Source organism: Pogona vitticeps, chromosome 4, assembly GCF_051106095.1.
Source record: "Pogona vitticeps strain Pit_001003342236 chromosome 4, PviZW2.1, whole genome shotgun sequence".
NCBI classification, from domain to species: Eukaryota; Metazoa; Chordata; class Lepidosauria; order Squamata; family Agamidae; genus Pogona; species Pogona vitticeps.
In genome coordinates, this window is record NC_135786.1 from 113594120 (window position 1) to 113607233 (window position 13114).

Genomic DNA, 13114 nt, shown 5'->3' on the forward strand with positions numbered 1-13114 from the left:
TCAAAGGATCAAAGACACATGTTGTCATGATGCCTAGTTGCACAAGGTTAGCCACTCCTTTCAATTATTAAATAATGGAAGTATTTGATCTGCATATTACTGAGATCTGGCTAGATGATACCCAAGTTCCTTTGTTTAATGAAACAGCACCAATGTCATAATTCAGTGCATCAATCTCAAACTGTGAATGGGTGCAGAAGACATAAGGATTCCTAAGGATTTCATATTCTCAGGCAAGAAATGAAACCAAGTAGCTGCTACCTTTGGGAACTTTGTGACCAGAAGCCAGTAAAACACATTTTTACTAAAGCAGGCATTTCATACCTAACCATACTTAGAAAAAGCAAGTTTAGAACTCAAGTTTCCAGAAGAAATTTACACACGGAATTCCAACATCATTGTTGTCCAGACCTACTCAAGGACTGGAATGCAGGCCGGGCTCTTTGCAGCCATCACAGTGACTGTCAGGTATTCTCTTTTTATACTTTGCATGTGCAAATCCCCTCATTTTATGGGAGGAAGTCAGAGGCTCTCAAAGCTACTGGAGAAAAAAAAATCAAAGCGACCTGAAGACTACATGAAGTCAAGAACTTTTCTACTAAGTGGACAAGCTAGCCTCTCTCATTCCAGTCTGGTATCCTGTCTATGTGATTCATCAGCGTCTGACATTTTCAAGGAAGACTACTGTCATCAATACAGAAGAGACTTACATGCAACACATATGAGAGGGTGCTAATAAGTATTGAGCCTTTTCCAGAAAAAATTGAGCTAGGAAGCTGTAACTGCCACATTATTCTACATATTCCCCCAGGAAGTCAATGCACTTGTGACATCTGTCCTGCAGCGTTCTTAAGTCCCTGCAAAAAAAAAATTCTTCTGACTGCTGGTGTAACCACTCATTTGCAGCATTAGTTGCCTCCAGAACACTCCCAAATCATTGTCCCTTTAGGTGTTTTTTGAGTTTTGGGAACAGGTAACAGTCAGAAGAAGCCAGGTTGGGAGATTAGGGTGGATGGGGCTTTGCTTGAAAGCCTAAGGATGTCAGTTTTGCCATTGTTTCACCTGCAGTGTGTGATAAGGCATTGTCATACAACAGGATGACACCTTTGGAAAGCTTTCCTCGATGTTTTTTCTTGATGTTTTGCCTCAACTTCATCAATAAAGCACAGTAATATTTTGCATTGATGGTTGAACCCTGTTGGAGGTAGTCCACCAGCAGAACTCCCTTCCTATCCCAAAAAACTGTTGCCATTTCCTTCTGCACCGACCTTTGCACTCAGAACTTCCTTGGCCTGGGGGAACCAATGTACTTCCATTCCTTAGACTGTTCCTTTGTCTCAGGATCATAACAGTAGATCCATGTCTCATCACCAGTTACCAGTTTGCCCAAGAAATCTGACTCATTTCTTGTAAAATGTTCCAAAACAGCCACTGACGACTCCACACGTTTCCTCTTTTGTTCGGTTGTTAAAAGTTTAGGGATCCACTTTGCTGCCAGCTTTCTCATTTCTAAGTCATTGTGGATGATGACACCAACTCTCTCACATGATATTCTCAGATATATAGCAATACTTTTGGCTGCTTGCTATTTGGTGGTCCTCCATGATCATGTCATGGATGGCTTTCACATTTGCAAGGACAGAGACAGAAACAGGCCTTCCACTGGGTTTCTCACTTTCAACACTGAAATGGCCAGGTTTAAAATTGACAACCCAACATTTAACTGTTGCATAAGGAGGGCCATTGTCACCCATAGTTTGTGACATTTCATCATGGATTTGCTTTGCACCTTTCCCTTGGAGAAACAGGAACTTGATTACGGTCCTATGCTCTTCCACATTGAACTTTTCTGGAGGTGCTGCCATGTTCACTTTGGACCTAAACATGAAAGATAAGTTAAAATCATAGGTAGATGATTTTTGCAGCATTGAATACAGCCAAACTGGCCAATACACCCTGCAATTTATAGCTTCCTAGCTCAATTTTTTCTGGGAAAGGCTCAATACTTATCAGCACCCCCTCGTAATAAAGGAGCAGGAATGTGATGCATTTCTGTTGAACAATCTCTATGGGTGGCACATTTGATTAACGCAAACATACAGAATAAATGTCATATAATCAGACTACCCAGACGTTTGTAACTCTGCGGACAGGCATACATTCTGAAAGGTTAGTACATATTGTGCATTTCACAGATCAAATCAGAAGTCAGGACACTGATTCACCAAAGAGCTCTCAGAACAGCTATTTTAACCACCTTCTTTAAATCACAAATCTCTGCGGACTATGTTTTCTATCCTACAACCAAAAACCCAGAATGATATACCAATTACTCACCTTATTTTAAACAAGCCAATGCTTTATCTTATTTTAATACCATAGGGGAGTGAACGCAACAGAAATGAACAAAACAGATATTCACTACACAATGTTATTGCATTCGCTGACTGCCTATATAACCCTCCCGCTCACTGTAGAGAAAAAAAACTCTACAGACAGAATTTACCACAACTGGATGAACACATTTCTGCCAATTATCCCTGCCTCTGCACTTTTTTTAATGTTCTGAAAAGTAAGAAGAGTACTAAGGAGCAAAATCAGTGTTAGGGTATACAGTACACCTGTGTTTCTGAAAAGTAAGAAGATTCTTCAGATTTGCATGTGAGGTGGGGGTGAAGGAGAAATCCGTAAGCATTTTTGTTTTTCCACCTCACCCTAGTTGACTGCTTCCTCTGGGTCCCTGTGCCCTTAGCTATACAAAAAGTGCACTTCTCTGTGTTGATAAGTCAACTCTGGATTGAATCAATCATTGTAACTTCCTACTGCATTAATTCAAACAATTACTCTATGTGTTAGGTATACTGAAAGACTACAATACAGTCATGTGAAAAAGAAAGTACCCCCTCTTTGAATTCTAGGGTTTTATGCATCAGGATAAGTCATATGGTCCTTAGCAGGTCTGAAAATTGGGTAAATACAACCTCAGATGAACAATAACATATTGCACTGTGTCATGATTTATTTTACAAAAATAAAACCTAAATGGAGAACCCATGTGTGAAAAACTAAGTACACCTTTACTGATTCCATAGGAATTAAGAGACTAAGTAACAGCCAGGTGATGCTGACCAAATATCTTTGAATAAATTGATCATCAGGAACTGTGACCACCTCTATAAAAGCCAAACCTTTAGCAGTTTGCTGGTCTGGAGCATTCAGGTGTGTGTTAACACAATGTCAAGGAGGAAACACATCAGTGATTATAGCAGAGAAGCAATTGTTGCTGCCCATCAATCTGGGAAGGGTAGAAACTTATTTCTTTAAGGCTATTTCCAAAGAATGTTAAGTCCATCATTCTACAGTGAGGAGATTATTCACAAGTGGAAAAAATACTCAAAACATTTACCAATCTTCCTAGGAGTGGCCCTTCAAACAAATTCACTCAGAGGTCAGACAGCGCAATGGTCAGAGAAATTTCAAAATTCCCAAGAATTACATCTTAGACTCTACAGGCCTCAGTTAGCATGTTAAATGTTAATGTTCATGACAGTACAATTAGAAAAAGACTGAACAATCATGGTTTGTTTGGAAGGGTCATGCAACAGGACAAGGATCTTAAGTACACCAGCAAATCTACAGCAGAATGGCTGAAACAGAAAAGAACCTACATGTTGCAATGGCCAAGTCAGAGACCAGACCTCAACATGATCGAAATGCTGTGACAGGACCTTGCAAGAGCTATGCATAAACAAATGCCCACAAACCTCAATGAAGTGAAGCAACACTGTAACGAAGAGTGACCAAAATTCCTCCACAACAATGTGAGAGATTAAAAGTCAATACAGAAAATGAATACTTCAAGTTATTGCTGCTTAACGTGGTTCTACAAGTTATTCAATCATAAAGTGTACCTAGATTTTTACACATGGTTTCTCCATTTTGGCTTTATTTTAGTAAAATAAGTCATGACACGGTGTAATATATCATGTGTTGCTGTTCATCTGAGGTTGTATTTACCTTGTTTTCAGACCTGCAAAGGACCAGATGATTTTTATAATGCCCTGATAGGTAAAACCATAGAATTCAAAGAGGGTGTGCTTTCTTTTTCACATGACTGTATGCCCAAGACACCTAAAGTCAATTTAACCCACAGTCACCAGGATTTTGAAAAAAATAAACTTTTACTAAATAGAATTGTGGGATAATTTCTGACTCCAGGTAGAATTTCAGTATTTTAAGGGCATATTAGGGTATACAGTACACTTCTGTTTCTTGACTTTGATATGAATTGTAATGTTCCCTTGTAAATGGCCAATCTACTGACAGGCAACATTACTACTGGTTGTTGTGGGTTTTCTGAGCTGTCTGGCCGTGTTTCTTAAGGTTTTTTTCCCCTAACGTTTCGCCAGTCTCTGTGGCCGGCATCTTCAGAGGACAGGAGTCAGAACTCTGCCTGTGCTCTGGTGCAGTTTGTTTGGGTAGTTGCGTATACAACAAACTGCACCAGAGCACAGAGAGAGTTCTGACTCCTGTCCTCTGAAGATGCCGGCCACAGAGACTGGGGAAACATTAGGAAGAAAAACCTTAAGAACACGGCCAGACAGCCTGGAAAACCCACAACAACCATCGGATCCCAGCTGTGAAATTCTTTGATAAAACATTAATTCTGCTTTGCTGCATCATGGTTCGCTGAAAACTAGCACACAACATTTTCCCCAATACATTGACTGCAACATTTCCCCCCAATACACCGATTGTGATCAAAACATACTTCAATGGCAAAAATAGTTAGGTTACTTACCTGTAACTTTGGTTCTTCTAGTGGTACTCTGTGAATTCACACAAATGGGTTATCCTGCGCCTGCACAGGAACGTCCGGAAGATTCTAGAGCTTAAGAAGAGTCAATTAGCTTCCCCCCGCGGGGTATATAAGCCCCGCCTCCTCCATCTTCCTTTCAGTTCCCTAATCCGCCGTTACCATAAACTAGATAAGCATGGTATCATAGAACGGTACCGTGACGGATAGAGGGGAAGAAGGGAGGGATGTGTGAATTCACAGTGTACCACTAGAAGAACCAAAGTTACAGGTAAGTAACCTAACGTTCTTCGTAGTGGTCTCTGTGAATGCACACAAATGGGTGAATAGCAAGCTGTACTCACCGGCAGGAGGGCCGTCACGGTATCATAGATGACAGTATCGCCCGTCCAAACGCCGCATCATTTTTGGCTCTTGACGTCCAGTCGGTAGTGTCTGGCAAACGTCAGAGGGGTAGCCCAGGTGGCTGCTTTGCAAATGTTCTGCAGTTGGAGACCTTTAAATAGGGCTGTTGAGGTGGAAACCGCTCTGGTGGAATGTGCCTTTAAGCCCTCTGGAAGAGTTTCTTGGCCAGCTGGTAAGCCAGGTGAATGAGCTGAACAATCCACCGTAATAGAGAAGAAGCAGGAGCACCTTTGCGTGGTCCGTGGTAACATAAGAAGAGACGCGGAGAGCGTCGGATGGACTTGGTGCGGTGTAGGTAGAAGGCAAGGGCCCTTCTAACGTCGAGAGAATGAAGTTTGCGCTCCAGCGGTGTGGTTGGAGACGGGGAAAAGGTTGGAAGCACAATGGGCTGATTGACATAGAATTCTGACACCACTTTTGGGAGGAAAGAAATGTTCATGTATAAGGTAACTTTATCTGGGTGCATCTGTAGGTACAGAGGGTCCGACCTTAGGGCAGCAATCTCGCTTGCTCGTCTGGCTGAAGTAATGGCTACTAGGAATGCTGTCTTCAAGGAAAGAAGTTTTTCAGAGGATGTAGCCACTGGTTTAAATGGAAGTTTAGTAATGGCCTCTAGGACCAGCGGAAGGGACCATTGGGGTGCAATGGTTTGGGAGGGTGGTTGTATGTTTTGGCATTTGGAATTATGGCCTCTTTGGATAACAGAGATGAGATTTCCAAATGCAGCGGCATGGAAAAAGGAGTAGGTCTGATTGAATTTGGTGGAGGGATACGGAAAAATTCTATCCTACATCCATGATGAATGATACTAAGGACCCACTTATCAGTAGTGATGTTTTTCCATTCTCGTAGGAATGGGGATAATCTTGTATAGGAGGGAGATTCATGAGAATTGCTTACCCCTATGCTGAGTCTTGCGAAAGGACTGCTTAGGGCCACAAAAGCGTTGTTTGAACAACAGCGTAGGAGGCCGCTGAACTTGGTAAGTGCGGTTCTGCTGTTGCTTACTGTATCGAGAGGGCTGGTACTGAGTAGACGATTGGTACTGTGGCTTTTTGTAGGCAGACTTGTGGTTCCTATATGGCTGGTATGGTACGTAAGATTTTGCTGTCTTTCTCATCTTATGGATATTGTCCATAGTCTCATCAGTTTTAGAGTTGAACAGTCCCGCAGCATCGAAGAGAAGTTCCTCGATCTTGGTTTTGGTGTCTTCAAGGATGTTGGCTGTTCTAAGCCAGGCGTGGCGTCTAACAGCAATGGCAGTCAGCATAGATTTAGAAGCGTTGTCAGCTGTGTGTTTTGCAGCAAATCGCTGTTGCCTGGTAAGAGTGTTAGCCTCTTCATAAACGTTAAGGGCTTCTGCTTTTGCGAGGTCAGGCAGTGATTGCAGTACTGGAACTATCTTGTCCCATAAGTGCTTCTGATAGGTGCCCATGGTGGCCTGGTAGTTAGCAATTTTAATCAACATTGCGGCAAACGAATACAGCTTTTTCCCAAAGGTGTCTGATTTCTTTCCGTCTTTGTCAACAGGTGTAACTGATGATCTGGTATGGGATTTGTACTGGATAGTTTCAACCACAATGGAATTGGGTGAAGGATGCTTGGCCAGAAAGTCAGAGTCTGAACCATGAGTCTTATAGTGGTGCTCAAGCTTGCGTGGCACCTGTACCAATGTAGGAGGTTTGTCCCAAGAAGATTTTACCAGCTCAAACAGAGCAGGAATGAGACTGAGGCTAGGAGGAGAGGTTTTGTCCTGCTCCATATCATGGAAGACAAGGTCCCGTTCTTGTTGAGGGATTTGTGCATCAAGCTGCAGAGTTTTCGCCATCTGCATAATAAGCTGTGCATAGGATGAGAAGTCCTCTGATGAGGGCTGAGATGACAAGCCTTGGGCGGCAGTATCAGGGGTGACAGAGCCGCTGGACACCGTAGATGGGTTAGACGATTGAGAGGCGATTGAAGGAGAACACCTCGGTACTGTGTCTTCTGGAGCCATCTCCACATCCGATTGGGTGGACTGGGAGAAAGGTACGGTATCGTGGGCATCAGGACCAGAGTAGAGCGTCGTGGCTTGAACCAAAAAGTGTCCACTACTGTACTTAGCACGCTTGGGAAGTGCTGAAGGTATCGGAGGAAATTGCCTCTTGCAAGATGGTGCTTGAGGTGTAGAAAAATCCTGTTGAGTATGTGGCTGACACGGGATAGAGGGAGCCACGGTATGGTGCCACGGTACTTGCGCCTGAGGCTCCGACTGATAGGTGTAGCCTGGGTACGGATATGGTTGAAACGGAGCATAACAAACCGTGGTAGTCCTTGCGGATGGTACCCATCACCTCCATCCCGAGGCTGGTATGGAGCGATATTTTTGCGCTTTGCGGTACGCTTCCTAGGAGTTTCATGATCAGACTCCTGTTCAGATGGAGACTCGGTATCAGCCCGCCCTGAGTATCGAGGGCTTGGATGGGCAATGGCCCGGCTGGCATCTGGCTCAGCCTCAAATCGGCCCAAGTTTGGCAACATGCACATATTGTCCTGAGCCGTCTGGGCTAAAGAAATGTGCTCCTCTGCATCAGAGAGTCCAATTGCTTCTCTCGAAGACTCCTTGAGCAATATTGAAGGAGCGGGAGGAGGCACAACAGGCAACTTAGCCGGTTTCTTCGCTGTCTTAGGCTTATCGGTGGCCTTCTTTTTTGCAGGGCGAGAAGGCGGTTTGGCTTTTGGCGGTTTGGAAGCATCCTTAGCCTTAACCGGCACAGAGACGGTAAGCAGCGGTTGATCAGACGAAGAGTCTTGTTTAGAAGCCTCAACACACGGCGGGGACAGTGCTGTGAGGGAGGCGCTTTCTATGTTTGGAGACAGAGTCTTTTCATAAAGGAAAGCTCGAAGTGTTTGGCGCCTCAACTTAATTGCTTGCTTTGAAAAAGCCTTGCAAGCAGTGCAGGACTGATCCTGATGTAGTTCTCCAAGACAAAACAAGCATTTAGCGTGTCCGTCTGATAAGGGAATTTTTGGGGAGCAGATGACACACTGCTTGAAGCCCCGAGGGGCCATAAACAAAAGAAAAAAGGGGATCCGTTGATCGGGGAGGGGAAACCTGCACTTGAATAGCAGGTTCTATCAAGTAACCGTTAAAGTAAAATAAAAGAATGATTAAGCAAGAAAAAGAGATAGCTAGCTAGCTAAGTACTTAACGGTCGATAGCTCTGCTCTTCCTACGTCCTACAGGAACGCTGGAAAAAGAGGAACTGAAAGAAAGATGGAGGAGGAGGGGCTTATATACCCCGCCGGGGGGGGAAGCTAACTGACTCTTTTCTTAAGCTCTAGAATCTTCCGGACGTTCCTGCGCAGGCGCAGGATAACCCATTTGTGTGCATTCACAGAGACCACTAAGAAGAGCAAAGAGTTACTGAGATATTTTTGTCCCAGTTGGTTAGTACCTTTGAGATTTTACAGCATACTGTTCTGAGAGCACCTTCCAAGAAGCTACCAAAAGACCAAAATTCTGGTTTTCACCAAATGTTCTGTCAAGCACAAGTCGCAGATAGATGGACACAATACTGAACAAGTAAAGACGTATAAATATTTAGATGTAGTTTTTCAGACAGTTGGGCTGTGGGAAGACAACACTGCCACTGTCATTGAAAATGCTGAAAGAACTATTGCTGCTTTCTTGAGATTCTTTCTCTCAAATGGAGCTCCTACATACCATCTGTACTAAAGGTCTTCCAAGGCAAGATACTCCCCCCCCCCCCACTTCTGTATGGTTCAGGCTTATGAATACATAAGGCAGTACAGTCTAAGACTCTAAGTTCTTGTGATTTTTTTTTTTGCGAACCACACTGTATCCCCAATACTCTACTCAGAATAGTAGAGTATTGGAATAGTCCCACTTGAAGCAAGTGCTTGGCTTCAAATAATTAATCCTTGGCTGCAGTTAAAACTTAATCCTATTGGCTTAACACCTGCGATTTCAATGGATAACCCATGCCCCAGGCTGAGCAAGAGTAGTGAAGGGGAACTTGTCCTATGGGCTATCTGTTCCAACCCTGTTGCACTTCAGATTTATAAACGTCCAACAGAACTACAGTATTAAGAAATGGATCTGGGATACATCCCTCCAACTCAACAGAACATACAGTAGGTCTCATATTACTCAGTGATTGGGAATCACAGCAAGATCTTTACCCCAGCAGGGTATAATTCAGAATTTTTCAAAACACCAGACAGCTTTTGTCTTGGACTGTTTCAATGTTCTACCTTCAGCCTTTTCAAATGGAAGATATTCATGTATCCCTTACAACCAATGCTGTTACCCCTACCAATCTGGCATGGTGGAAACTGTGGAACATGTCCTGTTGTATTGTGCATATTACAATGATTTACACAATCTGCTCATTTCCCTAATTTTAAAACATTATCCAGATAGACCCAATAAATTTTACATCTCTTTTTGCTCTCTGCTCTCTCAAGTCTTAAGCCACAGCCAAGATTGCAAAATTCTGTGCAGTGGTTTGCTTTTGTTTATCAAACTACATGGCAAAACTGAGATACAGATAAATTGTTTAGAGTTTCTCAAATGACACTGTAGAATAGTGGTGTCGAACTGTGGCCCTCCAGATGTTCTTGGCCTTCAACTCCCAGAAATCCTGGCCAGCAGAGGTGGTGGTGAAGGCTTCTGGGAGTTGAAGTCCAAGAACATCTGGAGGGCCACAGTTCGACACCACTGCTGTAGAAAGTCTACACCATGGGTTTAATTGTATGGACATTCTACAACAAAATAGAATTCTAAGAATTTTAAATGTTTCATCCTGATGTACAAGGGTTAAACATAACAGTCACATAGCCTGCACTCCCTGTTACTAATGATTTGAGTGACAGCTATAAAAGTCAAAACCCTCTCAGCTTCTGTGCTTGCCCAAATATCAGCAGTGTCCTACATCAGTACCACACTTCTTGTGACAGATGGTACTGCTGGCAGTGTATGTGCTTGTGCCATCACATTACGGAGAGAGGCTAAGGAAGGTTGCCACCTCTACATGGGAACTATTGTGAGTAACTTCACATAAAGCTCAGTAGTGCATTTGGGGGGGGGGAGAGAGAAGAGGCACAGAACTTTCATTATATCAGTTGATCACCACTCCTCTCCCCACTTTCTAATTTTTAGACTAACTTCTTTAGTGCTCTGGAGCAGAAATATGTTCAGCTAGAACAGATTTTCCTGCTACAGGCTGGCAGCCTCCTCCTTTTACTCACTGTAGAGAGAACCTGGAAAGTAAAACCAACATCAGGTGAGAGGAGTATTGTACCAGTTTCTTTCCCAGGATTTTAAAGAATTAATCAGATTTTGGATCAGAAAGCAGCAACCATAGGATCAATGAAATAATATAACTGTACTTATAGGAGATTTCTGTTGTCCTGAGCTTTCTTAAAATTTTAATTTCCTCATAAATACTACTTCAGCAAGGGTTATGGATTTTGCATGTTCTACTAACCTTGCAGGAAACAAAAAAGAAAAAGAAATGCCAAAATTAGAGCAAGAAGCAGCAGAATTAAGTGAGATACATACAAAGAGGCTTCGTCCAGGAAGAGAGGCGAGAGGCCCCAGCAGAGCTGGGTAAAGATCAGGAGGATTAGAGAAAATCAGCTCTTCCTCCTCCTCCAAGGCAGCCAGACTCTTTAACAGGTCCGGAGGAAGCAGAGGGGAGCTCTTGGGGTCCTAGTGACAGAAAGGAGCACAGTGAGATGCAGCAAGAAAAGATAAGAAAGCAAGAACAGCAGTACGTAGGCAAAGAGACTGCAGGAACAGAAAGCAGGCTCAATGAAGTAGAAAAAATACAAGGCAGGTGACTGTACCAGCAAAGGGACTGCAAGCAAAAGTCGCCAACAGAGGTAGAGAATGGGGGAAGAAGAAACTCAAGGGCAGAAAGAGAAAAGTTAAGGCAAACAAACATAACCTATTCTTAATGCTTTTGGAGCCACTTTGCTTCCCATCACATTTATGGAAAAACAATACTAAGTGAAGTGGGTCCTGCTACCATGGAAAATATTACGTCTGCTATCTCAAATACATGTAAAGCAAGACATGCTGCGGTCTTAAGTCTCCAGGGTCATCGTGCTTTTGCTAACTGCAAGCAGACCCAAGGTAACATACAGTGGTGCCTTGACTTATGGAATTAATCTGTATTGGGAGGGTGGCCATACATCGAAATTTTCTAAGCCGAAGCACCATTTCCCATAGGAATGCACTGAAAAGCAACGAATCCACTCCGGCAGAAGAAAAAAATACCCCCCCCCCCCCAAAATGACTGCCGCTGGGGAAGCCCGGGCTTCCCCGCCACCGTGGGAGGCCTCCCGGGGACCGCCAGCACCACTGTATTTTAGTACACATATCTTATTCTCAAGATCACAGTTAAAAGAACTACAGTCACCTGCAGCATGGAAAGTGGCCCTTTGAAAGTCACAAAGTTTCCAGCACTTTTGTACAAAAGACTAGCATGGCTAGTAGTCATATCTCTTCCTCTTTTCCACAAATAACTACATTCCTACTGTCTTCTTTTATATATTCCCCACTACCCAGCACTGCTCCTTGTCCTATGCCTCAAATCTAAAGTAACTGGTATAAGGGTCATGTTGAACATTATTAGTGAGACTAACATGAAAATATAGAACTAGTAAACCAGACACATGATGTTATTCTTTGTCCTCTGTCCTTGAAGATTAATCTTGGGGTCTTTAAAACTTATAAAACATCACAGCAAACCCTCAGAGGCAAGTGTTAAGGAACAAGGCAAAACATTACTCCTGGTTTCTTCTATAGGACAACATGATAAAAAAGAGATGCCAACTGGCAAAGCAACCCTAGAGAAAATGGTGACAAAAAGCAAGGAAGCCTTTTCAGGCTTCAATTTCCTGCTCTCAGAACTATCAGGGTTTATCAGAGCTATTTTATGTCAGCAAAAGCTGTCAGCAAGCTCACACAGCACATGGTTTCACAAAGAGATTTGTGGACCACTGTGAAATATAATAAAAAAGAGGGTACTATTATGACTTAATTGCCTCCTTAACAATTTCAAGACAGTATTATTAGTGGTTGCTGCTTCAGAGTTTCTAGAAGATAGGACCAAAATCAGCAGAGTTTTTGTGTATATATATATACACTAAACTCTATTTTAAAAACATATTAAATATCTATATATATTAAAAATCACACTAAAGCCACTCTGTGCGGGTGTCCAATGGTCGAAACAGAAAGGTTACTTACCTGTAACCATGGCTCTTCAAGTGGATCTCTGTGAATTCACACATTTGGGTTAAATCAGCGCCTGCGCTGGAACTTCGGAACCTTCTAGAGCTTTTCTGAAAAAGATACAAAGTTTAGGTTGCCCCTAGTACGCATACTCCTTTCCTTCCCTGCCTCCAGTTCCATTTATCCGCCATTGCTCGAGCAAGAGCTCATCAAAAAAGAAGCAGTGACCGATAGTGGGGAGGCCGGGTGGGAATGCGTGAATTCACAGAGATCCACTTAAAGAACCATGGTTACAGGTAAGTAACCTCTCTTTCTTCAGTGTGGTCTCTGTGAATCACACATTTGGGTGACTGACAAGCTAACTTACCGGAAGGAGGGCCATCACTGCAGGACAGATGTCAAGGCAGCCCTTCCAAAACTCGTCTCCTTCTTTGCCCGAAGGTCCAACCTGTAGTGGGTGACAAACGTGGACACTCTGGACCATGTTGCTGCTTTACAGATGTCTAGAATGTCCACACCACGTAGTAAGGCAGTAGATGTTGCCATGGACCTTGTGGAATGTCCTTTAAGACCTTCAGGCACATCTTTACTTGCAAGTTGATAGGCAAGAGTAATAGTGGAGACAAGCCACCGTGACAAGGTAAAAG

General features: G+C 43.2%; 1 protein-coding gene and 1 long non-coding RNA gene across 4 annotated transcripts in view; both read right to left on the reverse strand.

Annotated features, from left to right (window-relative positions):
* The window catches only part of LOC144588868 (uncharacterized), a 175557-nt gene that overhangs the window by 45704 nt on the left and 116739 nt on the right, over positions 1 to 13114 (reverse strand). The window lies entirely within an intron of this gene.
* The window catches only part of SMG7 (SMG7 nonsense mediated mRNA decay factor), a 113125-nt gene that overhangs the window by 21053 nt on the left and 78958 nt on the right, over positions 1 to 13114 (reverse strand). Inside the window, exon 18 of one of the 3 annotated variants that reach the window (XM_020795109.3) lies at positions 10788 to 10937. The exons of the other annotated variants lie outside the window; for them this stretch is intronic. Within the exon in view, the coding sequence (XP_020650768.3) occupies positions 10788 to 10937 (150 nt within the window). The remainder of the gene's footprint in view (positions 1 to 10787; positions 10938 to 13114) is intronic. 3 annotated transcript variants of the gene reach the window in all.